The sequence below is a fragment of the Chaetodon auriga genome, chromosome 3 (assembly GCF_051107435.1).
Source record: "Chaetodon auriga isolate fChaAug3 chromosome 3, fChaAug3.hap1, whole genome shotgun sequence".
NCBI lineage: Eukaryota > Metazoa > Chordata > Actinopteri > Chaetodontiformes > Chaetodontidae > Chaetodon > Chaetodon auriga.
In genome coordinates, this window is record NC_135076.1 from 30,431,698 (window position 1) to 30,459,301 (window position 27,604).

The 27,604-nt window shown below is 40.8% G+C and overlaps 2 protein-coding genes across 3 annotated transcripts in view; one reads left to right on the plus strand and one right to left on the minus strand.

Moving 5' to 3' along the window:
* Positions 1 to 1,498: 1,498 nt before the first annotated feature.
* LOC143318534 (uncharacterized) lies at positions 1,499 to 14,000 on the plus strand. Of its 2 annotated transcripts, none has more exons than XM_076726936.1 (11): positions 1,499 to 1,557; positions 1,968 to 2,661; positions 2,884 to 3,124; positions 3,261 to 3,340; positions 3,441 to 3,484; positions 3,924 to 4,132; positions 4,984 to 5,222; positions 6,405 to 6,527; positions 7,758 to 7,941; positions 11,834 to 11,860; positions 13,255 to 14,000. In XM_076726936.1, exons 2-11 carry the CDS (start codon positions 2,008 to 2,010, stop codon positions 13,518 to 13,520), a joined length of 2,067 nt encoding a protein of 688 aa, XP_076583051.1. In that variant the 5' UTR covers positions 1,499 to 1,557; positions 1,968 to 2,007; the 3' UTR covers positions 13,521 to 14,000. The 2 variants fall into 2 exon arrangements, with proteins under 2 accessions (XP_076583051.1, XP_076583052.1); XM_076726937.1 differs by having other exon boundaries at positions 7,812 to 7,941.
* A 5,269-nt stretch (positions 14,001 to 19,269) lies between these two features.
* grin3bb (glutamate receptor, ionotropic, N-methyl-D-aspartate 3Bb) overlaps positions 19,270 to 27,604 on the minus strand; it is a 66,788-nt gene continuing 58,453 nt past the window's right edge. The window contains exons 6-9 of the mRNA XM_076726898.1: positions 24,979 to 25,130; positions 21,604 to 21,768; positions 20,842 to 20,909; positions 19,270 to 20,553 (exon numbers count right to left, since the gene is read on the minus strand). Of these exons, the coding sequence (XP_076583013.1) occupies positions 19,824 to 20,553; positions 20,842 to 20,909; positions 21,604 to 21,768; positions 24,979 to 25,130 (1,115 nt within the window). The 3' untranslated portion in view covers positions 19,270 to 19,823. The remainder of the gene's footprint in view (positions 20,554 to 20,841; positions 20,910 to 21,603; positions 21,769 to 24,978; positions 25,131 to 27,604) is intronic.

The following is a 27,604-nucleotide window of genomic DNA, read 5'->3' on the forward strand; positions in this document are numbered from 1 at the left end:
TATTGCTGCTCTGTTCAAACAGAGGAATGAAACAGAAAGTTCAGAGGTAATAGTCTGATGTCAGTGAAGTGATGAGAATTTATCAGAGTCTGAATATAAGATAAGATAAGATAAGATAAGGCTTTCCGATCACTGTCAGTTAAACTGGAGGATTTAATTGGGCTCCTGTTGACCGTCACTGATATCGTGACTACAGAGCGTCAGGATCAGTGTTAGAAAAGATTTCTAGAAGTCGTATTATTATGAGAATAAAGAAATATTTTGAGAATTCGGTGTTGTTTAATCAAAATACCTTTTGTCTTCAAGTATTACTTCATTCTTGAAATACTTCAAACATGAGTATTTGATGAAAATGGGAGGGCTTTTTTTCTAAATATTGCAACTTCTTGACAAACATTGACGTCAGGTTTCGTGCTTTCTGTCCTGTGTCCTTAGAAGACAGTACTGAGGGCTGGACAGACAGTAAGCTGCAGCATTAGTTATTATTCAGAATCAGGTTTCTATGAAGCAGCGAAGCGTGACTCTAAGGGCAGTTGGTGCTTTAATCATGCAGCAGTTTACACAATGTGTAATATTTTTGTTTTATGTCCATCAGAGCTGTAGATTTCAGACTTGCACACGAGTTGGACTTGTCTGCGGTGAGACTGGACTGACTTGAGACTTGAAGGTAAAATACTGAGTCTTGTTAGTCACATTTTGAAAACCTAATGTATTATGTGCAGTTTAGCCTGCTTGAGTTCTGAGTAATGGACATCACCTTCAGATGAGTCAGCTGAGCTCCAGAATAGCCTGAAATGAACGTTCACACAGCTGCTGCATTGTGCTGACACGAGCTGCTACTTCAGGTTCATTTTGGCTTATTTGTCACGATGAAACACTTTTACAGACGACGCTGCCTAAAATAACTTTGACTGAACTGATTTGGTTTTAATGTGACCGAGCAGATGTGTTCAGACCAAACGCACTGCAGAGAGAAGAAAACCACAAACTCATTACGGGGATTTTTTCTTTGTTGTCAGTGCTTCAAATCTTTGACTCACACACATACTTTGAATCATTACTTGCAAGGGGACATTAAATGAGCTGTTTCTATTGAAAAACAAGTGTTTTGTATGATTTTGTCCTTTGTGCTCTTCTACAAACTGTTCCAGTATCAACAGGAAAAACATGACAGCTCATATCTAATTTTTATTTTATTGGTTGATGAACCTTTGACTTAATTCTGAAGAAACTGAAAGTAAATAACAAATAAAATAAAAACCTAATTTGAACAGTAGACCAACATGTGGTGACACATATATTAATATTTCTTTACTCTGTAGCGTCTGTAGCAGTCGGCCTGGTCGACCTTCTTGCCTGCTGTGTCTAGACCTCAGAGGTTGTAATGGAAAGTTCTAGTTTTGAAAAACATTTGAAAAAAAAACCACCAGTGACCTCAAAACCAAAGGCTCAAAGTGGCAACAGGAAGTAAAGAATCAAATCATTTCTCGGTTGTCTGCTTTTTGTGAACTCAAACATTACCAGGACAGAAGAACTGTCTCAACTCCCTTCACTCTGGTAAGAAACCAACTTCCCTCAAACTAAACACTGTACACACTGTGTACACTTTAGATATTAGAAATAATGTCTTTTCGTGTCTCATGAATACATGTCTCGTCCTTTTTGTCTTGTCTCACAGCAGCGTCATTCTCTCAGTCCAATCCAATCCAGTTTCTGTACAATTCTACTCAGATATTTCTATAGTTTTTAGTATAATGCTACACGTGTGTTTTACTGTCATGGGTGCAATTATGTATCGTGGTCTTATCTGTATAAGTTAAAGATGTATTTAGTGCATAAAGTCTTTACTTTTGTATTTTAATTTTTATTAATCACTGAATTCACTTTTTTCGCTCTGCTTTCTGACTGCTGTGATTAGTGAATTTCCCTGGTGGTTAATCAATAAAGTTTATCTTATGTTGTCCTAGTCTGAACAGAAGAGGACAGTAAAACCTGACTGACTGAATCATGGGTAATATGTCTACGGTTGCGGTTCAGAACTTTGCTCGGACCTTGAAGAGACGCACGAGTGTTCAGATGAGGAGCGAACCTGAGATGGCGCCAGAGGATCTGCTACTGTCAAAACTGTTGGAGCTACAGGAGGTGGAACTGTGGAGGGTCCACTGGTGTCTCAGTCAGAATCTCATCCTGGGCTCCCCCCCCATCCCCCCACACTGGCTCAGGTCTGCTGATGCCTACAGCACCACCAAAACCATGCTGAAGTGTTACCATGAGGAGGGGGCACTGACAATGCTGGATGCAGCCCTGATGGTACTTGGCCCAGATGATTGGGTCTACCAGCTCCACAATGCCCTGGACCCTTTGAGACCTAAACTGGCCCTAAAACCTGTTCCAGACTTTGTAAAAACTCAGCGCAGGAAGTTGATCAGCAGGATGCAGTGGCTGGACCCTGTTTTGGATGTCCTACAGGACTACAGGATCCTGAATGCTGCAAACAGAGAGGCGATCAACATCTATGCAGTCCACAAGGAAAAGAATCGGGCACTGGTGGACCTGGTCCTGACAAAGGGGGACAAAGCCCAGGTGGTGCTCTACACGGCCCTCAGCCAATCAGAGCCACTCTTACTGCAAGAGCTGGACAACGGTCCAATCACGGACAAGGTTTGTAGTCCACATTACTGTGAGGTTCTTAGTGGATTACTGTGTCTGCAGACCGAGGAGTCTAAAGATCATCAATTCTAAAGACCGTGGAGTCTGAAAACCATCAGTTTCCCTTTCAAACACCTTTGATTTCAGTGTCTGCCTCGTAGATCAGAACCTTCTTGAGGTCTTGATTCTGAGATGTGATGTCATCAGTATGTCATTCCTGTTTTTATTTCCCAGAATCCTTCACAGTCGTCTGCTCTCTCAGATATGCTGGAATTTCTGGTGTCAGATGAGGTCAGATCTTTCCTGTGGTTGGTCAGTGGTCACATGAGTGGGGAAAGCCATGCTCCTATTGGTGAAGAGCAGCTGCAACACACAGACAGACCAACAGCACAGAGACTTCTGGGAAAACATTTCAAAACCAAACAGGCCGAGAGCGACGCCATAAACATCCTTTTGAAGATCGTCCCAACGCTCAGTACGTCCACACAAACTGTGCTACACTATGCTAACAGTTTCCCCTGCTTTCAGTAAACTGCCTTGAACCATTCTCTGTGAAACTGATTGATCAATTGATCACTTGAAGTTGTGGTGATGATGTCATCCTACTGCAGGTGTCTGTCTGCAAGAAGAACCAGTGACATCACAGAGCTCATCTGACATCAGGCTGGAGACGAACGTAGACACAACAGTGGTAACATTCAACGCAACCAGTACATGTCACTGTGATGTCGCCCCTGATGATGATTGGTTAATATGTTCAGGTGTCTGACAGATGTGTTTGATCTGTTTAGGTTGAAATTACACCTGAAGTCTTTGAGGATGGCAACATGTTCAGGTAATAAGCTGTTTACTTCTGTCTGTCTCAGATGATTCTACAGAGAACTAGAACAGAACCACAACCGGGTTCTTCAAACAGAGTCAGATAAAATTAATTGATGAAAAAATGTGACATTTCTGACTTTTACACAACTATCAATAAAATGGCAGCTGGTGCTGGGAGGTTTTAGCAGATGTAGCTAGCTAATTCAGCTAACTCAGTGAGATTTGAGTATTCATCCTTAAGTCAAGTAAAATTGTAATACCACACTGTGAAAATACTACAGCAATGTAATGCATCAGCTCTGTCATGATGGCTTTCTATTGGTCAACGGCGTGAATTCACCTGCCAAAGTTCACCAGACCTGACATGTGAGATTCATGTGGATTCACTTCCTGCTGAGTGAATAAACTGATCACAAGCTTTCCAGTCAGTTTGCTTGATGTTGTATCTCCAGGTTGCGTTGCCAGCTGCCTGGTGTTTTCCACTGCAGGCAGACTGGCCTGCTGTTAGAGGGCATCGGTGACGTGGTCTATCAGACGGTTCCCTGGGACGTGGACTTTCTGTTCTCTAAAGGTCTGAGGCCGGCCGGACCACTGTTCAGGTTCACCCTGCTGACAGGAAGTTTCCACCGCCTCCACCTGCCACACTGCCAGCTGCTCTCAGGTCAGTGACACACAGCTCATCCACCAATTCAATTCAATATTCCTTTATTTGTCCCGCGAGGGGAAATTCCAGAATACAGCAGCATCAGTAAAGATCAATGTAAGAAGTGCATGCAAATTAAAAACAAAAACAGTATATACAAAAGAGTGAGGATTTTAAATAAAAATAAAAAGAAAGAAATTGTAAGAAATTGTAGATCGTATTTATAGACTGTTATGTACATGTTTTATTGTCCAGACTACTGCATTGATTACTTGGAGCAGTTTTTATTGTACAGTCTGACAGCTGCAGGTAGGAATGACCTGCGATACTGCTCCTTCACACACTTTGGACGTAGCATCCTGTCACTGATGGAGCTCCTCAGTGCAGTGAGTGTGTGTTGGAGGGGGTGGGAGTCATTGTCTGTCATGGAGGACAGCTTGGCTGTCATCCTCCTCCCCCCCCACCTCCTCCACCAGTTCCAGAGGGCATCCCAGGACAGAGCTGGCCTTCCTGATGAGTTTGTCCAGCCTCTTCCTGTCAGCTGTAGTGATGCTGCTCCCCCAGCAGACTACACCATAGAAAATGGCAGAGGCCACAACAGAGTCATACCACCATCAATATTTATAACCAAGACTGTGAAACTGCAGAGACCAGGGTCATATATCATAAGATCTGATACTTTGGTGGAAAACAAAAGAAATATGTTGTCAGTGAACACTTGATATGCCCAGTTTCTGCATTCTGTTCATACATGTTCATACATCAAGTCACCTATGACATTCTCATCATTTTTATCCTGGTGAACTTTTACACTCCAGGCAATCTTAGACACTGACAGTGTGGCTGAAGCTGAGGTTTTCTCTCCTCAGATGGGGGTCAACACTTCCTTTCTGTGGCTCATGTCACTGGGGACAGTGTGGACATCATCACACCTGATCAGGTGACAGATAGTCACGTGATCATCGACATCTCTGGCTTCTCCTGTTTCGGTCTGGTGACGTCGGCTGCGTCCACTGGTGCAATCGGCGGCCTCGTGCTGCTCTTCTCTCAGCTGAGCGATTGTTCGCTCTTTGTGCTGCTGCTGCCCAGGAATGTCTGCGTCACTCAGGTACACAAGCCCCGCCTACCGTCAGATCAGATACACAAGCCCCGCCCCTTACACCCCAGTTTAAGGGGTTTTAAAATGTGCCAATTTTTATAAAGGCCATCACTGGATTTTCACTGTCATTCAAAAGTAAAGGTAATCTTTAAGGTACAAATTTAGGTATGGTTTTTATGTTGTTTCATCCATTTCAAGTATTTTAACCCTTTAAAACCCGATTAAAAATGCCTGAAAATGTCTCAATATGTTGTTCTTTCTGTCAATGGGATTTTGAGTTAAGGCCTGGCAGGATTCCTCCCTCATCCCTCGTGTTTCTGCTGTTTTACCCTCTCCACTGTGTGGTTTGTATGTATGTGCGTGTTTCTTTCAATCAGGGCGTGGTGACCTAGCTTCATCCACCTGCCCATCTGCTCCCAGTCAGCTCATCAGCTACACCTGTAGCCAGCAGTGTATAAACCCCCGGACCTTCACGCCACTCTTCACCACGCCGTTCCTTGTGTCTTAGTGGTTCTACATTCAGCACACTCTACTTGTGCTCTCCAATTTCCTTGTGCTGTCTTTAAACCTTCCTAATCCTGTTTTACCTGTGCTTCAGCTCCATTCTCTTCTGCCTCTCTAATTTACCTGTGACGCCCTGATCCTCATCAGTCTCAAATCTTCTTCCTGAAGATTCCAGCTGTGCTGTTCACCTCTGATTCAAAATACACAATCCAGCCAGCCCCCCTCCATCACTCTGGATTTCCACCACTAACTAATCTTAAAATAAATTGTACTTGGTTTATCTAAAGCTGAATTTGTCCCATACAAGGAGCTTATTGTCTCCACTGCAAATGCGGTAAACTAATGGATAAATGAACGGATTATAATATATGAAGGGGTTTTTAATGAACTATCTTTCAAGGTCTTGTCAGGGGTAAAACCTCTTTGAAAATGAACATTAGCATGAAAGCAATCTCTAAATTCACATCTTAATAAAAAGTATGTCTTCTTTAAGGTATAAATAAATTAAGGGAAGACACGCTATTGTGTCAATTTTAAGGAGTTTCAACGGATGAAACCCTTGATTCCATCAATTTCTCAAAACTATTTTTGTGTGGAGAAACTTTAAAACAGCATGTTAAACTTTACTTATCTGGTGTTGGTTATATTCAGTTTAGCTGATAGCTCAGTATCTGATCTGTCCTCCAGGTCATAAAGGAGTGGAAGCGGCGGATCGGAGCAGAGTACGTGGAAACAATACCCGACTGTGAGCTGATCGCAAATCAGATGTACAAGCTGAGTGGACAACCCGTCACTTTCATCCAGCCAGAGGTACACTTCAGCTGCTTTCATCTCTTATTCTTACATTTGAACACCTTTAATCAGTTGCTCTTCGACTGCTTTAATCTTTCTTTTGTTTGACTTTGTCTGCTTTCATTGGTTATTGTTACGACCCTTTGATGGAGAAAGCTCGGGAGAAAGGGAAGCAACACGGTGCCGTGATGTTAAAAAGCAGAATGCCGTTTATTGTTTAATGAAACCAAACCACAACAACAATTAACACCAACAACAAACAAATATCGGAATAACCAAGGGAGAGGGCGGCGGGTGGCGGCAAATCATAAACCAAACAAAACACAGCTACGCCTATCTTCAATTCCACCCCAAAATTGACTATCCTGCAAAGAACAACAAAAGAAGAAATTTATCTGCCTGCCCTGTTTCTTACCTCAACAAAAATTACACGGGGACCACCACCCATAAACCTAATGCACCAACAGAAAAGTTGCCGGTGGTGTGGTGCACGGTGATGTGTGAAAAACAAAAGAAACTAACTATAGCCCAGCTCCCCAAACCTAGTGCCTCAGTGCAATTAATCGAACAGAACTTACTGGTGGATCTACAAACCAACAGTGATCTATAGACTCACTATCAATACCTATCTCACAACTTTTTTGAAGAGGCACGACGAGGCGAACTGATCACAGAAAATCACCGCCGCACCCGGGCGTCGACGGCACACACTTTTTATAATGTGCACGCGCGCCCGGATTGGAGAGGACGCTGATGAATGGAGGGAGGAGAGACCAGCTGGAGCCACTGGATTGGTCGGGTACACTCACGGGGGGGGGGGGGGCGGTTCTGGGACTGGAGAGAGAGAGCATCTCCAAATCAGGAGCCGCCGCGAAAGGGAATCCCCGGTGACGTCATGGGTCCCACGCTGCTGAACTGGAGATGCTCAAGAATAAACAGATTAAGGGAAACGAACACCTAACGCCCGTAACAGTTATACTTCAACTCACATTTCCAACTCAAATGATCACACTTCTGCCACTTCATCTGCCAATTGAACCATTTTAAATGTTTCAACTTTTATCTTCCACTTTTAATGACATGTCAACTGCTTTCGTTACTTACAGTTGCACTTCAACTGTCGCCTACACTTCAGCTGACATTTCAGTTCCTTTCAGTGTCTGCCCCTTCAGCTGTTTTCTATGTGGCTTTCCTGCTTAAATCAATTTTTTTCCCAGTTTTTTAAAACATTTTTTGTTTTTGTTTCAGAGTTCAAAGTTTGTGAACTTCAACGACTACAGCAACTTCCTGCCGTCATTTCAGGTGCAGCTGGCGGAAGATGTCTGTAGTGTGGAGTTACAGCTGAGCAGTCATGTGACTTCACTCCCTCTGATTGGCTGGTTGTTTGGCTCCACAGAGTCTGTGGTGTGGCACCGAGTTGTCAAGCTAAGAGGTAGATCACTAATCAGGTCAAACATGCTGATACAACATGTTAATGCACACAACAGCACATTAACACAACAAGCTAACATGTTAACACATTAATACAACGTGCTAATGCATTAACACAACGCATTAACACAACATGTTAACACATTAATACAACATGCCAACATATTAACACATTAATACAACGTGCTAATGCATTAACACAACACATTAACACAACATGTTAACACATTAACACAACAAGCCAACATGTTAACACATTAACACAACAAGCTAACATGTTAACACATTAATACAACATGCTAATGCATTAACACAACACATTAACACAACATGTTAACACATTAACACAACAAGCCAATATATTAACACATTGATACAACGTGCTAATGCATTAACACAACACATTGACACAACATGTTAACACATTAATACATGTTAACACATTGACACAACATGTTAAAACATTAACACAACAAGCCAACATATTAACACATTAATACAACGTGCTAATGCATAACACAACGCATTAACACAACATGTTAACACATTAACACAACATGTTAACACATTAACACAACATGCTAGCTAAGGTTGAGCCGGATACTCATTTCAGACGAGTATCCGTTACGGATAAAGCATTTTTGACGAGTACGAGCATGATACGAGTAAAACTCGTCACTATCCGTGCTTGTGCTGAAGGAGAATCCTCATTGGGTAACTGACTGTCTTCACGCTCTGTGATTGGCTAGTCACACACAGCGCCCGCCCCTCCCTACACAGACACGTCTCTAGCTCACGTTGCTCTCTTCAGTACTCCTTAGGTTTTCTTCAGCTCGCCTCTATTTCGGTTTGTATGATATTTAAAGTTATTTGGTGAACTTGTTTCGTAATGTACTCGGTGCATTTGACAAGACAGAGCTGAAAACGGCTCGTGTCGCGTCGGTCACTGCCTCCACTCCTTTTTTTTTTTTTTTTTTTTACCGTCTGCTTGCTCTTAGTTTGGCTGGTGACATAAAGTCAGTTGGAAAACTTTGTTCGTACTGAACGCGGTGCTTTTGAGAAGAATACAGTGAACAAGGCTGACATTGTTTCCCTGTTTGCCATCACTGGATGTTTGCATGAATCACCAAGTGCACACAGATCATTAAAAAATCTTAGTAGTCTTACACACCACTTAGACACATACACACATATAGCTGAACACACAAAGTAGCCGATGTTAATATTTTTATTGTATATCAATTTCAGACTTAAAATAATGTACCGATTTAAGCCCTACCCGTTTCTGTTAGGCCCCGCCCACTCCGAGTACAGATACGGATACAGATCATTTAGATGGTTGAACAGATACAGATAGTGGTGTACTCGCTCATCCCTAATGCTAACACATTAACACAACATATTAACACAACATGCTAACACATTAACACAACATATTCACACAACGTGCTAACGCATTAACACAACACGTTAACACAACGTGCTAACCCATTAACACATTAACACAACATGTTAACACATTAACACAACAGGTTAACACATTAACACAACATGCTAACACATTGACATAACATGCTAACCCATTAACACATTAATGCAACATACTAACACATTAACACATGTTGACACAACATGCTAACACATTAACGCAACATGCTAACACATTAACACATGTTGACACAACATGCTAACACATTAACGCAACATGCTAACACATTAACACAACATGTTGACACAACATGCTGACCCATTAACACATTAACACAACATGCTAATACATTAACACATTAACACACGTTAAAGCCTAGTTTATGCTTCTGCGTCGCGGTGACGCCGTACCTACGGCGTACACCCGACGCCGTCACTGAGCATTCATAGTTCTGCGTTGAGGGAACGCGTTGCTCCGCAATTCACCGCCAAGCCGCTAGGGGGGTGTGGCTGTGTCTTTGTATGGTTTTGGGGGGCTCTTGTCGGATCCCCGTGTTTCGCGAGATTTCCCTCCACAAATTGTTGGCCATTTGGCAGTCTTTATACTGCCGCGAAGAGGAGTTGTAGAGGTGGTCGTACTTGAGTACCTCCTCGATAATTCTTTTTTCGGCTTGGTCCATTTTTTCTTGTAGCTCTCACCACAGAAACTTTGAAAATGGCGGTGTTGTTGTGCTGCGACCATAGGGCTGCGACTGAACCGAAAATTACGTTCTGAGCGGACCAATCACAGTCCTCGACGTTCACGTCACGACGCGTCGACGCGACACGTAGTCAGGATTTTTTGGAGGTGCGCGTCAGGCTACGGCGTAGGGTCCGCGTAGGGGTCTGTACCTACGGCGTCGACGCGACGCAGAAGCATAAACCAGGCTTTACACATTAACACATGTTGACACAACATGCTAACCCATTAACACAACATGTTAACACATTAACACATGTTAACCCATTAACACAACATGTTAACACATTAACACATGTTAACACATTAACACAACATGTTGACACAACATGCTAACCCATTAACACATTAACACAACATGCTAATACATTAACACATTAACACATGTTGACACAACATGCTACCCCATTAACCCATTAACACAACATGTTAACACATTAACACATGTTAACACATTAACAAAACATGCTAATACATTAACACAACATGCTAACACATTAACACGTTAACACATTAACATAACATGTTAACACATTAATACAACATGCTAACAAAGTAACACAACTCATTAACACAACACATGAACACAACACGCCAACATGCTAAGACAGTATGCACAGACATAACACAGCATTTGGACGCATTAACACAACACACCAACTCTAAAGCAATAAGCTAACACATTAACACAACGTGTTCACACAACATGCTAACACATTAACACAACATGCTAATTCATTAACACAGCATGCTAACACATTAATACAACATGATGGCACCGTTACACAACTCAGTAACACATTAACACATATGACAGGGTACTGACATCATCTTATTATGTTATTATTTTTACTGGTACTACTACTATTACTAGTCTTGTAGTAATGTCATTAATATTAGTAGTGGTGGAACTACTGCTTCAGAAAACTGTTCTGAATGTAGTTCTATGTAACTCACCAGCATTGAATGGAGGCATAAAGTCACGTGACAGATTCTTCCCCTGTGTAACCATGGGAGCATGTCTACCAGGTATGAACCCATGTGACCACGGTGTATGTAGTTGTTGGACTCTAAGTTAAAAACAGTGGACATGGTGATGGTAACCGTGTGCAACCATATGACAAGACACCTAAAGGGTTTGACCCTTTAGGCAAGTTTACACTCCTACACCTTTACACACCTGCTTGTTTATATCTAACAGCTGTTTGCACACTAAGAATTTACAGATTGTTTTTGATTTGAATGCATTAACATGGGATTATTGAGATTAGTACTAATTATTTAAAGCACAAATCATGAAATTTATTAATCCTTGTACCTGCTTTTATAACATCCTGAGTTGATGAGCAACAAGTGATCCTCATTTGGTCCAAAACACAGTTTTAAATCCTGGTAAACCACAGCTGAAGTGAATCACACTGAATGAATGATGATGAGTCCCGGTTGTATTGTTTAAAGGGATCTGAGTCAATTTTTATCTGACTTTGTATCTGCTAGTTTTGAATTGACTGAGGTAGGGGCACTTTCAGAACAGGTGCAAACCACATGTTACATGAACTGGTTCAGTAGTTTCTGTGTAATTTGACCTCTTTTTTAGAAACAGGAAGACACAAACTATAATCTGCCTCCAGTTTCACCACAGTTCCAGTTTGTTGTGTGATAAAAGATAAACTTTCATTGAACATGAAGAAGGTTTTCTAATGTCACTGTGTTTCTGTTCCTGCAGGTGCTGCATCCACTCCCAGCACAGAAGGTAACATCAACACAAGCACACCTCCATCTCACTGAAGAGCCACTGATTTACTTCTTCCACAGATAGAACAGAAAATTTATCTTCAGAATAATCTACTGAAACAATTGGGATGCAGATGAGAACCTCAAAAACAGCATTTATTTAGTAATGAGTGTTGTTTCAGATTTGTGATTTTAACTGATTTGAAAGGATCAAATAAAACTCTTAAAATCAAGTAACAGATTTATTGGTAATGTGAGTATTTACTGAAGAACCAGTGAGGAATGAATCAGGAACCACCCTATAATTGATGAATCATTAATGTGTAATTGCTGAATAACTGTGTTGAGTTTTTAGAGAACAGACTGGGAGATACTCTATTAATAAATCATTAGGTCATGATTAGTTCATGAATATCTGTGAATCAACATACAGATAACTTTGTTAATGAGCAACTCAGTATTGACTGAATTAATGACCTTATAAGTCCCGTGTAACCACTTTGAATCCAGTGTATGTAAGTGTTGTGATCTCTGTGGATCTGGTATAACCAGGGATGTATTCTCTGTAAATCCAGTGTAACTGACTTGAGTCCAGTGTAAGCGGTGTTGCAGTCTTTAAAAATCCAGTGTAACCAGTTTGAATTCAGTGTAAGCAGTGTTGTGGTCTCTGGGAATCCAGTGAAGGAGTTTGAATCCAGTGTAACCAGTGTGAAGGCAGTTTAAAACAGATGTAACCAGTGCTCTGGTCACAGTGAAACCAGTGAAGCCAGTTGGAATCTGGCATATCAAGTGTCTTCTCAGTGACTCCAGTGAAACCAGTTTGAATCCAGTGTGTGCAGTGTTGTAGTCTCTGTGAACTCAGTGCACCCAATTTTAATTCAGTGTAACAACTGATGTGGTCTTTATAAATCCAATGTAAGCAGTATTGTAGTCTCTCTTAATCCAGTATAACCAGTTTAAATCCAGTGTAACCAGTTTGAATCTATTGTAGGCAATTTTAGTCTCTGTGAACCCAGTGTAAACAGTGTTGTGGTCTCTTCTGCATCTGTTGTGGTTTTAGTGAATCCACTTAAACCAGTGGTCTGCTCTCTGTGAATCCAGTAAAGCCAGTTTGAATCCAGTGTAACCAGTGTGAATGCAGCATAATCCAGTGTAACCGGTGTTCTGGTCTCACTGAATGTAGTGGAGCCAGTTTGAATCCAGTGTAAGCGGTGTTGTGATCTCTTTGAATCCATTGTAATCCAATGTAACCAGTATTGTAGTCTCTGTGAATCCAGTTTAACCAATTTTAATCAATTGTAACCAATTTTCTGGTCTCTGTGAATCCAGTGAAACCAGTTTGAATCTAGTGGAAGCAGTATTGTGGTCTTTAGAAATCTAGCGTAACCCCTGTTGTGTTCTCTTCTGTGTCAGTTTGTAACTCAGAGTTAGTGGACACGACGGTCCTGCTGCTCAGCATGCTGAACTCTCTTGAGTCGGAGGATTTAAAAACCTTCCAGCGCCTCCTGAGTCTGCAGTCTGATCCAATCCCTGTCAGCCGGCTGGAAGCAGCAGACAGAACCAGAACTGTGGACCTGATGATCCAACAGTACCACACTGAGGGGGCTAAACAGGTCACTGAGGATATTCTGAGGAAGATGAACTACAACCAGCGGGCTGATCACCTGCAGAGGAGCTAACTGATCTGAAACTGACCAATCTGAAAATCTAGCCTTGACCTTCTGGATTGAAAAATACGTTGGAGTCAATTCTAAATGACCATTTTTATCCAAAGCTGAAGATAAGGTTCTGTAATGAAAGTTGATTTCTTTTATGAATAATTTGATAGATTTCAATCAGGTTTCCGTTCATCTCACAGCACAAAACTGCCACCATTGAAGTAACAAACAACCTTTTACTCATAGCTGATGATGGAGATCAGTTTTAACTCTTAATCTCAGATCTACATTTGACAGCGTTGATTTTTTTATTGCACCACTGAAAAGTGGGTTGGCATCAGAGACACTGCTGAATGATTGAAATCTTATGCCTCCTCTTCTGCACCTCTGGCTTGTGTCGTTCTCTTACAGCTCCATCATTGGCCCTCTGCTGTTCTTGTTTGCTACAACTGGTGCATACTTAATTAAGCACAATACTCAGTACCATTGTTTTGTGGATGATACGCATATTTATGTCCCATTAAAAATCAGTGACGTTCATCTGTTTGAATTTAAATGTAAAGAGGATGATTTTTTATTGTTTATAGAAAATTTTATTTGCTTCACTGCCTCCTGAAATGACTGTTTAGAAAGGTGTTATGTAAAGAACGTTTATTATTAATATTGTAATTACTGAAACTGATCAGTTTTTACCTTTTCTATTTCTTCTGTTTTCTCCAATTATTCCTCGTTGATCCAATTTTTCCACTTGTGAAAAAAATCGTAAAATAAATTCCTTTTCACGTGATTTTTAAGTTGTGACATAATTGATGATATTTAATTCATTTAATCAGGTGAAATTCCAACATTTGTAATGATCAAATTAAAATGATCGGAAAAACAAGACTCTTAATTTGGTACCACATTTATTTCCTTTTTAATTTTTCCAAAATATGTGAAGATCCACATGAACAGAAATATCAGAAACTTTCCAGGAGGCTTGTTTATCAGCAACACCCTCAACTTCCCTTTTCACACAGAACAGTGGGACAGTGAACACCTCACAGCTCATCCTATAAAAGTGTCCAGGTCAGTAAACGCCTCACAGAAACAAACAGGTGAGGAGGAAGACGTGGATTGAACCTGTGGAAACATCTGGTCTCACCTGGTTTATCACAGCTGCATGAAAACTGACATGAGGACAAGTCAGAATCAGTTTCATCTCTGTGTCCAGGATGCGGTTACAAGGACAGTCTGACGTCTTCTAAAATCCTCTAGGACTGGTAGCCTAGCTTAGCACAAAGACTGGAAGCAGGGGGAAACTGCTAGCCAGAGTGGCCACAAAACAGCTAGCATCATCAATGTTATATTAGCTGTTTATTGATGTTTGATGGAAGCAACAAATAGCATTTAACATTAGCCACCATAACCTCAAGCAGGTAGCATATCAGATGTCATGCTTGCTATTTCTAGCTAATGGGTGTTATACATGTGTAACCAAGCTAGCTTAGCTCCATCACACAAGAAACAAATCCACCTTATTAATGACAATTTAATGTAATTCTTATTCAGTAATCTAATATTTAACAGGTTTATCAGATTTGGACAAATTAAAGGAAACATTTGTGGACTACAATGGAATAAAGGATATTTGAATTGTAGAAATATGTTAAAAGTTACAAATTATAATATGGATACTCCTTAAAAGGACCTTAATCTTTCAAGTAAGGTGTAAATTTGGAGGTTAACCCCAAACATGAGGATGATTGAAGAATAAATTAATGAATTGTATTAAGGATTTCTACCGGTTTCTTCCTTGAATGTTTACCTTAAAGCTGCAGTAGGTAACTTGTATAAAAGTAATTTTTAGTCATATTTGCTAAAACTGTCGCTGTGTCCAGACAGCAGTACATGAAACATGTAATCTCCTACTGCCATGTGCAAGAATCCACCGCGCACAACACAAAACAACCAATCAGAGCCAGGGGAGCGTCTGAGGGAGTGTCTGACATCTGTCAATCACTACTCACACACGCCGCGAAGCGCCCCCTCCCTCCGCTCATGCTGCCGGGCTGCCAACAGCTCTGTGAGCGGCGTCAGGAGGCCAGTGAAAGCTACGGTGGAGCAACAGCCACCCGCACAGGAGAAACTGCCCATACCGCCGCCAACAGCAGCATATACGGTTAAACAAGTAACCAGAAAGCTAACATGGTGATTGTTACAGTAACACTCCATAGCGCAGACGCTGTGTTAGCGACTGTGATGTAGTGGCTGGGCAGAGTTAGCTTGTTTCCGATGCTAAGGCTAACGTTACTGGTTGTCACGGCAGCCGCGCAGACGCCCAGGGAGGAGGCAGGGCGTGCGTGCCGCGGGGAGGGAGGGGAGGGAGGGGAGGGACGTGCAGCTTGTCTGTCTGCTCTCTTCTCCATTTTACCTACTGCAGCTTGAAATGAGAAATGAAGGTCCTTTTAAGCTATCTGGCCTCAGTTACTGTGAAACAGTCCTTTTCTCACATTAAAATTCATTTTATCTACCCATTAATAACAATAATTACGATATTTTAATGGGATTGTAATGGGCTAATTAATGGATACATTCATAAATTATAATATATTTATATATTTTAGTGGACTATGTGAATGTTTTAAGGATTCCTTAAGTGGTCAAAAACCCTTAAAATTGTCCAAAAAATATGAAATCCCTAATTTATATCTTAAAATGGACTTAAATTTCAGGGATGACTTTCATGCTGTTTGGTAAAGATTTATTTTTTTACCCTAAAGATCCCTTAATGCAATAAATAATTAAAAACTCTTAATATATTTTAGTCTGTAATATGTGGCCAATTCATAAAATATGACAGAAAATAAAACTCATTAAAAGGCAAAGTCACTAATTAATGGATTATACTGTATGAATGTATTTGTGATGGGGTTTTTCAAAATTGTGACAATTCAAAAGAGACACTTAAGTCATCTCTTAACTTTACCTTAACTAGGCCACGATGCTCAGACATGGCTTTAGACTTATTTGCTGAATTTTAAGGGTTTTCTACTCATTAAAGAGTCCTTTCGAGTAAGCCATCCTTAATAACGTCTAATACTGTCCAGTTTCCCTCTGCTTCCAGCCTTTGTGCTAAGCTAGGCTAACAGTCCTGGGCACACGAGGAAGCAGCTAAATTCTGGAGAAAACAGAGAGGATTTAATAAAATGTTGGACTGTCCCTTTAAGTTGAAAGATATAGTGATTCGAATATAACTTTAAAAATAAATTGTCATCAGTGCAAACAGCAGGTGGCGCTGTCCAGCACAGGAAGCTCCCTGCAGGCCAGCTAGCTGTGCAGCTCGGTGTAGCTGGCATGCAGAGCATCATCCGTGTGAAATAAAGGTTTTGGCCTCCATGTTGTCCATCAGTGACTCAGAACAGGAAGTCACACAGCCGTTAATAAAAACACAGGGAGGTTCAAAGGCTGCGGCTTTCAGTCCTTCATCATGGTCATCCTGTTGAGTCTCTGACATCGGAAGATTAAAAACCAAATTACTTGGACAACAATTTAAATCATTTCTTTCTAAAATAATAACTACTGGCCAACTTTAGGGAGGTTTAACCCTTAAAAAAACCTTAAATTCTGCAGGTAACACAGAACACCTTAATATATTACACTCCACTAAATAACCTCTCTAGACCCCTGAATTTGAGTTTTCATCCTTAAAAAGGAATAATTGGGTCTCAAGAGTGTCCTGATTTGGCACCATAAATAAAGTTGAATTGAATCACATCGTGCAGATAATCGATCAAAAACATCATAACACATGAAAATGTTTAAGGTATTTGAACCCCCCCCCCCCCCCCCCAAAAAAAAAAAAAAAAAAAAAAACAACTTAAAAATAACACACTGAGACATCGGAAATCAATTATTGGGTGAAGAAAAGCAACATGAGATAATGAATAGAATTAATGTTAATGCTAATAATTAATGGATTGGAAGATATTAAGATATTTTAACAAGATTATCTGCACAGTTTATGAGTAAAAACCTCTTAAAAACAAATCAAGGTGTTCAGTCCTCCAATTTCATGGATACATGAATAGACTGAAAAGAGAGTTTAATGGCTTCTGCACATGAAGATATTTTTTTATTTTTTTTTTTTTTAAGATTTTACACTTTTCCAAAAAGCATGAAAGTAACCTCTGAGCATTAAGCCCATTTAAGGTAGAAATGAAAAGATAAAACAGCCTTTAAACGAAAAAAATGCAAATTATCTTCATATATTACAATCAAATTTATTTATTATCTCTTTAAAATACTGTGTGTATGTGTGTATACAGTATGTGTGTGTGAGTGTGTGTGCATGTGTGTTTTTTCTATTTCAACTGTGCACATGAGCCATTGAATCTACTTTCACATAGTCATCCATTCATTTATTTATTAATCATCACCTTAAAATCCCATTAAAATATCCTAATTCTGCCATTAATGGATAAATTAATGCAATTTTAAGGTAAGAAAGTTCATTTTTGTTTCACCGTGACTGAAGACAAAAACATTAAAATCAACTGAGAAGTTAATCCATGAACAAACACTTGTATCCATTTATTAACTCACATTTGGGTGACACACCTGAATTTGCACCTTTACTGAAGGATGAAGGCCTTTTTAAGGGAACTCAGCTGAAGGTACCTGTCATGGTAATTTTGTAAAACCTGAAGCTTTCCCACATAATGTGAAGTGCTGTTACTTTACATACAGAACAAACTACTTATTGCATTGACAGCAACATTTCTGTTGGTGTGAATCTGAACAGAATCTGCTGTTTCTTGAGTCTCCAGCGGCTTTTGTTCTGTTTGGTGGTGTTTTTACTTCCTGCGGTTTCTTATTCTCTGGTGTTTGCTGGCGAGCAGAGCTGCCATGCTGCTGCGTTCAGCCTCACAGGAAGTTCGCAAAGCTTCCTGAAACTATCCACACTTCAGTGTCACAGCGGCCACTTTAAACAGCCTGAACATCAGCTTTCTATTAAAAAGTCGTGTTACTAAAACGTGAGCGTTTCACAGAAACTGAGAAGTTGTCTCATTAGCAGCGACAGGATCAACCAGCTGCTTTAACGAAGCCAAACCAACAATTGTCTTAACTTATCTTATCTTATGCGTTAAATCTGGAAAAACGAGTTTAATGTGATGAACTGAAGAGTCAATTTAGGCTCCTCTGTTGCTCCTAATTTAGGATACATAAGTGTCTCCAAACGAGTGACATGTTCAACGGTAATATTATCTATTCAAGTTTCTGACTTCCTGTCTGTGGCCCATTGAGTCCCACTGGAACAAGAGCCCCCCTCAAATCCCCTTAATTAACCTTAAATGAAACCTGTAAAGACCTTGATCTATATCAATGCATTAGAGGTCAGAGCTCCTTCAATCGGCCATTAATTAATACTAATTCAAGGACTTCATGACTTTCCCTTCATTTCCACATGAATGTGATTGTTATTCTAATTATCAAGGAAATATTTGCAGTTGATGATTAATGAGATTTTAATTTATTCTTGTTCAGTATTCAGATATTTAACAGATTTACAAGATTTGGGTAAATTAGTTAATCTGAATATATTCAGTTTTTTTTTTTTTTTTTTTAAAACAATGGATTACATTAAGAATACCCCTTAATTTGTATCTAAAACAACTCTCATTTTTCAATAAAGTTATAAATTCCGAGGTTAATCAAGTAACACATTTATGGATTATCATACATTAATACATGAAGGGGTTTTTGAAAAGCTTTTTTGGGTCTACTCAGCGTAAGAGTTTAAGGTAATAAATGTCTTAATTAATAAAAAGCCATTTGAAGAGATAAACCAATGGATGTTATGTTAAACTACGTAGATATTCCAGTTTTCTTTCTTATCGTTATTGGCATACTTATGTTGCTCCTAATAATTAATGGTTAATAATTAAACAAGTTAAGGAGAAAGTGTAATGTTACTTTGCAGTCAGGTGTTCTCTCCAGTGAAAGTGAAGATTGGAGGGAGCTCAGACTTACTGTGACATTAAAATCCCCATCATGACGTCCTGGTCCAACATACTGTAACTGTGTTTGAGTCAGAAAAATGACACTGAAATGTAGAAAGTTAGTAACTAAGAGAGTAAGTTAAGCTTATTTCTATACTAATAATATTAAAAAAATAATAATAATAATAATAAGAAAAATTAGAATAATAATGTGTCTGTACTCTCTAACCTCTTTGCATGTTTAAGAAAATCAGTTCAGGCTACAGTAAGAAACAAAAAGAAAAAAAAAAAAGTTTAAAATGGCCGCTGTGTGCAGAGAGTCATGTGATTTGTACAGAGAGCATCACCTCCTCTGATTGGTTATTCTGCTGTGGAGGGGCCGGACTTTGGACAAGACTTTATGAGGTGGGTCCGTCATGGTCGTCACGCACTTTGTGTTGGCAGGGAGGGGCGTCACCATGGTGATGGCAGGCGGGGCTCCTGTTGTCGTTGTTGTTGTCGTTGTTGATGTCGTGACTGGAGATGAGTTGTTTGCCACCATGGCAACGGGTTTGGCCAGCGTAGTCTGGATCTCGGCCCTCCTGGCCAGCGCCGTCCTCAGCTTCTCCCTCATCTGTTCGATCTGTTCCTGCAGCTCCTGCAGCTCGCCGGGGTGGGGCGGGGCCACGGCAACAGGGGGCGGGGCCACAACAGCAGGGGACGGAGCAGCGGTATTGGGTTGGGCAGAGGAGGAAGAAGAAGAGCAGGATGCAGAGGGGAGGGAGAGCACCAGGTTGGCAAATGAAGCTGCCGGCCCTCCGTTCTCACAGAGCTTGCTGTTTGGCACCCTCGGTTTGGCCGGACCCTCCCCTTCAGATTTGGCTCCACCTCCCTTGGTATCGGAGGTGGCGATGCGAGCGAGTAGGCGGCGGGTGTTGAGGGTTTCAAGGTTGAAGTGGACTCGTTTGAAGTCTCGGGCGTCCTTAGCACTGGCGCCAGCATCCTTGCTGGTCTCATTGTTCCATTTGGCAGAGGCTCCGGGGGCCGGTGGAGCGGGGGGACCCGGGGGGGGCTGAGACTTCTGCAGGTTACAGCTGAACAGAAACAGAGAGGTTCTGATGACACTTCATCCTTTGCTTTGGAAACAGCAGTCCATAACAATCTGTTCATGACTCCATGTTACACAGTCAAAAACAAGTGAGTGCAGGTGTTCTTTCCTTTGCTTCAATAAACTCATTTAGCTTCCGTCTTCATCAGTTATCTTAACTGCACAACTCAATAAACAGTGATCTGTTTCTATTAATATGCTTTTAATTTGTGTTTAATTTGTTCAATTTAAAATACCTGCTGTGAGTTTTGATGACATCAAATCCAACACAAACCTTTTCTCTTTCTCAGCTCGTTGCCTCTTCACGTCTTCATATGTCATGTTCAGAGCTCGATGGATTTTCTGTCAAACACACAAGTAGTCCGATCAGATTTCAGTCCTCTGGACAGGAACAACAGGCAACATCTGCACAGCTGGATCATTTGTGTGTTCAAAATGAAAGTGCAGAAAGGCGACAGCTGTTAGTTCTGATGTCTCTTCCCTCTGCGCCTCCTTGGAAACCCTTCAGAACCTCTTGAACACCTCCTGAAACATCTTCAACATCTCACTTCTTCATTGACATCTCTTTAGAGCTCCTGTAGAGACCTGTCAACACTTCCTCAACATCTCCTTAGAGAACATCAGTGTTTCTTCAACACCTCAACACTTTGTTAGTCTCACAGGTTCAAACCTGATTGGTTAGAACCTGTGAGGCTACGTATGTGTTCTCAATTACTAGAACTGACCATTGATTTTAAAGACATTTTGATCACAAGGTTTTTCCAAGTGTGTGCATTTTTTAGAAGAAAGTCATTGTAAAATGAATATCAGACAGCAGTATGAACCATATTAGCGCAGAGAGGCAGGTTTCATTTCTGACCCCCGTGTCAGATGATGATTTTGGTGTACACACAAAACAGTACAGGCAAGTCAACGTACAACAGCTGGACTGATGTGTTCAAAACTAAAGCTGACACTTTTTATCTTTAAAAGCAACCCCAAAAATTCAGTCAACATCAAACTCAGTGAACACACAGAAACACACTCCGAGTCTCACCTGTGAGGTGTGCAGCCAGTATTTGAGGTTCTGTCGGCGGCGGATGTGCGGCAGGACAAGTTGGTAGAAACCGTGTTCACCTGCCAGAGTCAGCAAAGCTCCGCCCACTCCAACACACAACAACACGAAAAGTCCTGAAAAATGACTGATCCCCATCTGAAGAGTCTGACAGAGCAGAGACAAGAAGAGCAAACATCTGAAGGAAAACTTCACTTGCTACCAAACGTCCTAGAGAAAGAAGTATTCTAAAAGATCAATTATGTTCAGGGTCAGATGTTCAGAGTCTTTTTCAAATGCACCTTCTTGGACTGCATTACATTGACCAGAGAGCTAAAGATTATGATGTATGAACTCAGAATTACAAGAAAACATTTCATCATTTTAGGAAAAGGTCTCCATTTATTTCTTTCATGAATGCAGAGTGCTTCCATACGGATGTAACTCATTCTGCCTCATTAACACAAGGTGTTTTTTTTTTTTGTTTTTTTTATCAGATTTATGTCACTTTGCATTTTCACAAGGTCATCTTTCCTTGTTGAATTTAAGGAAGCAGAAAGGTGGAGACATATTAACGGAGGTTCATTATGGATTTAGTTTTATTAGAATAATTTTGAAAAATTAAAAAAACAGATTTAGACAAGTCTCAAGAAATGTCAAAATGATGAAAATAAACTTTAATATTTCAAATATATGGATATAAAACTGAAACACAACTCTTGGAAAGAAACTTCTTCAGCCCTGCTATCAGGAAACATCAGTACTTTGAGCTAAATGCTAACATCAGCATGTTTGTGAAGAATCTTAGTCATTCAGGTCGTGTTATCCAAAGAGGATTGAATCAGAGGACAGTGGACTTGGTTGTAGGTCATTTTGACTCTCATCCATTCATCTGTACATCGCGTTGGATAAAAGCCTCAAATGACAAATTGTAACTGTATTTGTAATCCAAGAGGCCTCTTCAGTTCTGTTTGGCTGGTGCGGAGTCCCAGGTATTTATCCTCTGTAGGATTATTATCAAGGTCATTGATACCACTTGGTGGTGTTCCTGGCTGCGTAATGGCAGTCGTTGGAGACACCTGAGGCCAGGTGTGAATGACAGTCATTAGCTTGTCACAAGACCAAATGTGAACAGATGCTAAATCTCCTGTGAAGGGATGAAGGGACACCTCTGTACATGGAGGATAGGTGTTGTCGTAGACCTCCTCCCCTGCTGAGGGATGGTTTCTCTAATTTTAAGTCAACAGCTTCCTTCACTCATCTTTTAATACATGGATTGAATGAATGTCTGTATCCTGGAGAGTCATCCCATACATGTCTGGGCTCCCAAGATTCAGAATGATGCCGCAGATGGCTACCTCAGTGCTGCGCTCTCTGGTATTTTCTTTGTTTTTGTTCATTTGTCGCATTTCGAGTCGTCCTTCTCTGATACAATACAGTTGGGAGGAAATGTTACACATTGGTAAATCTACTGGTCAGACTTTTTCTCCACTTTTCATTGAGCCAGGAAGTTTTCATGAAGTTCTTTTTGGAGGAGAAACAGCTCTGTTTGGGATTTACAGGAGACGTTGACGGTGGAAGCGAGCCAGAGTGCTCGATAAGACGAGACAGCGCTACTGTCTTTACATCTGCTCAATGTCCGCTCTCTGATAAATAAGACGGACAAACTGCTGCTCCTAAACAGAACAAATGCAGACTTCTGCAGATCTGCCACCGTATGCTTTGCTGAAACCATACACAGGACGTTGTGTTACACCTGCCCAGCTTTCACCTTTTCCAAGCGGACCGCTTTTGAGGAAAACCAGGGGAGCCAGAATCTGCTTCCACATTAATGAAGGTTGGTGTGTAGATGTCACAGCTTTGAACAAATCATGCAGCCTTCACCTAGAGACCATATTCATAAACCGTGAACCCTTTTATTCACAGCGGGAGGCCTGCTTTGACTGCACTCACTGGAGTATTTTTGAGGCTGCTGCAACAGATCTGGATGAACTGCGACATCTTACACTAGTTTTTGTGAGGACTTGTGTGCGCCAACTAAAACCTTCTGCACATAAAACAACAATAAACCATGGTTCATGGCTAAACTCAGGCAGCTTCACCAGGATAAGGAGTAGACCTACAGCAATGGAGACAGAGTCCTGGATAACCAGACCAGAAACTCACTGACAAAGGACATTAAAGTAGCAAAGAGGCGCTTCAGCTACAAAACCTTCATCAGTGTGGAGGAAACTGCAGGGCATCACCAACTGCAGGACAAACAACCTTTCACATCCAGTAGCACTGGAGCCCCCCAGGGATGTGTGCTCTCCCCCCTGCTCTTCTCCCTCTACACCAACGACTGCACCTCAGAAGACCCATCTGTTCCCCCTCCTGAAGCCTGCAGATGACACAATGGTCCTCGGCCTCATCCGAGACGGTGATGAGTCTGCATACAGACGGGAGGTGGAACAGCTGGTCCTCTGGTGCATCAGAACAACCTGAAGCTGAACACACTCAAAACTGTGGAGATGATGGCTTCAGGAGGAGCCCCTCAACACTGCCCCCCTTCACCATCCTCAACAAGATGTTTTCTACTGCGGAAACCTTCAGGTTTCTGGGATCCACTATCTCCCAGGACCTAAGGTGGACTTCAAACATGGCCTCAGTTATCACAAAGGCACAACAGAGGATGTACTCCCAGCTCAGCTCCGGAAGTTCAACCTGCTTCAACAGCTGAACCAGTTCTACAAAGGAATAATCCAGTCTGTTCTATGCACATCCACCATGGCCTGGTTTGGGTCTGCCACCACACAGGACCGGAACAGACTGCGACAGACAATAAGGACTGCTGTGAAGATCATTGGTGCCAAGCTGCCCTCCATTCAGGAATGACACACCTCCACACCGAGGAACAGGCAGAAAGTATCACTGCAGATCCCTCAGACCCTGGATACCACTTGTTCCAACTTTTCCCCTGTGGTAGGTGCTACAGATCACTGAACGCCAAAACCACCAGACACAGAAACAGTTTGTTATATTTTATAGTTTTTGATATCAGGAAACTAAATAACCATTAAACCAACACATGGCTCAACACAGGAGGACCATCTTCTTAAGTCAAGACTCAGCAGTTTACCTCTGCATCAAAGATAAAGGAAACAGAAATAGAAAAACCCTCAATACCAAAGTGGAAGGTCCGTCTGTCTGTCTATTCTTATTTTATTTGCATTTTTCAATAAACAAGACAGAAAATACTGGTGGCAGTCACTAAAGAAGCAACTTTATCACAATGAGAAATAGGAGAATATGCTTGTATTAAACTCTTGCTGGTTCTCACACACTGTATACAAACACTCATGCAGACAGTTATGTCCATGTGTGTCCACTGAGACTGACCTCAGTGACGGCGAACACTCGGTTCCCACAGGGAACTACTTTGTACCACTTGTCGTGCAGTAGGTCCATGTATCCTTCCGATTTATACCTGCTGATGAATTCTGAGATGTTGGAGGTCAGAGGGGAGTTCTGAGGCAAGCCGATACCGTAACCTGTAAACAACAAACAATAAACAACAGGCTGATTTGTGACCTAAATAATACACAACAGACAATAGATAACAGCCCTATACTGTAAACCAAACAACAAATAATAAAGAATAAAGAACAGACTAATATGTATATTTTGTTACATTTTTGTTTAAATTGCCACTGCAACAGAATAATTTCACAAATTGGGATTAATAAAGAAACAGTCTAAAGACTAAAATAATAAATGATAAACCAGCAAGAGACCAAGAAATAAATTATGAACAATAAAACGATCAACAACAGACTAATACATAACCAAAGTAATGCATTTAACTGACCAATATGTTATCTAAAAAATAAAGAACAAAGGAAAAAAGATAAGCAAATGGCAATCATCTTTATATCATTAATTATCATCATTAATAAACAATTAGTAAAAAGTAAACCACAAACAAAAGACTGATACTATAACCTAAACAATAAATACCAAACAATGCACAACAGACCAATACCATAGACTACACCTTAATAGTAAACGGTAAACAACAGACTGACACATAACCTGACCATAAACAGTAAACAATAAACAGCAATAGACAAATCAAAAAGGGAACATGACAAATCAAAAAGGGAACATGTCCTCCTCATTTGAGTTTCCATCTGATGTCTTCACTAAAATCTTTTTTGGATTAGAGGTAGGGAGCAACAGACCTGCAGACACTGCTCAGGGCTGAAAAGCACCAAAGTTGAAAAATCCTTTATTCTATATTTTAATTTGCATTTGATGGTGTGTAATTATAATGTTCTCCTAAAAAGATGAATTCTACTTCTATCAAAGATAGGCATTAAGTCAGGTCAGTGCACACAATAGCAAACTTCATCACAGATTTGATAATCCATTTCTCTAATGTAAAGAACTTGTGAACATGTTCAAGGTTTTGTTTGTTGGAGGATTGTAGGATACTGGAAAGACAAATCAAAGCCCTGTTAGACTCTTGAATGGTGGTGCTCTTTTCTACTGTGCAGCAACACCTGAACAAATATGACCTTCATGGAGGAGTCATCAGAAAAAGCCTTTCCTGCATCCTCACCTCAAAATTCAGCGTCAGACAAAGGAGCAACTAAAGAAGCCTGATGCATTATGGGAACAAGTCCTGTGGACTGATGATGTTAAAATATAACTTTTTGGCAACAATGACCAAAGTTATGGTTGAAAAATGAAGGCTGCAGAATTTCATGAAAAGAACACCTCTCCAACTGCAAAGCATAGGATTGATCATGCTTTGGGCTTGTGTTCAGTCAGCAGACAGGAAACATTTCACTGGTAGAGGGAAGAATGGTTTCAATTAAATACCTACAACATCACAGCATCTGTAAAAAAGTTGCAGATAAAAAGAGGATGATTGCTACAGCAGGATAATGATCCTAAACACACCTCAAAATCCACAATGAGCGACCTCAAGAGGACCAGGCTGAAGGTTTTGCTGTGGCCCTTGCAGCCCCCGACCTAAACATCATCAACAATCTGTGGACAGACCTCCAAAGAGCAGAACATGCAGGACGAGCCAAGAATCTGACAGAACTAGAAACAATTTGAAAGGAAAAATGAGTGAAAATCCTCCAAACAAGGACTGAAAGACTCTCAGCTGGATACAAAAAGCCTTTACGAGCTGTGAAACATGTCAAAGGGGATATTACGAAGTACTGACCATGCAGGGTACCCAAACTTTTGCTTCAGGCCCTTTTCCATTTTTGGTATTTTTAAACTGTGAAAGACAAAAATAAAGAAGTAATCTCATTTGAAATATTACAGAAATAAAGTCATCTTTAACTTTATGCTGCTTGAAAGTCATGTAATCTTTTGTTCAGTTATTGATAGTAAAAGAAAGTTTGACCCGAACTTTGCATTACAGGGTTTAAAGTTAAACTCACAATAAACTCAAAACTTTCTAAAAGACTCAAAATGTTTAAATATATGAGAACAAATTACTTGTAATTCATCTTCATCTTCTTCTTCATCTCTAATTCATCAGCAACTATTACCTGGAGAGATCACCAGGGGGTGGTGTTCTCTTGAACATATACCAACAAAAAATTCAGTCTCATTCACTATTGAAACTTCTGAAGTCAAAACTATGCATTTAACAGGTTGACACCACAACCTGAAAACCAACAATAAACAGCAACTACAATCATCTCCTCCTTTTTGTTTGCCTCCTCCAGTTGAGTGACAGGTTCCATCGTGTCCGTCCACACTCTTCTCAGACATGTAGTGAGTGTGTGTTTGTTGGTGAAATGAAGTTCTCTCTATGATTCCAGTGAATAATGTCCAGGTGGAGACCTGCTGTCATCACAGAGGACGGACAGAGAGCTTCATCACATGGAGCAATGACAATCACCTGAAGCCCAACATCAACTCAACCAATCAGCTTCTGCTAGATGGCGATGCTGCAAATATGGACGCTGCTGTAGAGAAGCTGCAGACTGTCAAACTG

Bases quoted from the DNA above. Each gene is read 5' to 3' on its own strand.
- LOC143318534 (XM_076726936.1), top strand. From the start codon at position 2,008: ATGGGTAATATGTCTACGGTTGCGGTTCAGAACTTTGCTCGGACCTTG. The intron at 3,125-3,260 runs GTACGTCCACAC...ATCCTACTGCAG, and splicing joins GAAGATCGTCCCAACGCTCA to GTGTCTGTCTGCAAGAAGAA. The intron at 11,861-13,254 runs GTAACATCAACA...CTTCTGTGTCAG, and splicing joins ATCCACTCCCAGCACAGAAG to TTTGTAACTCAGAGTTAGTG.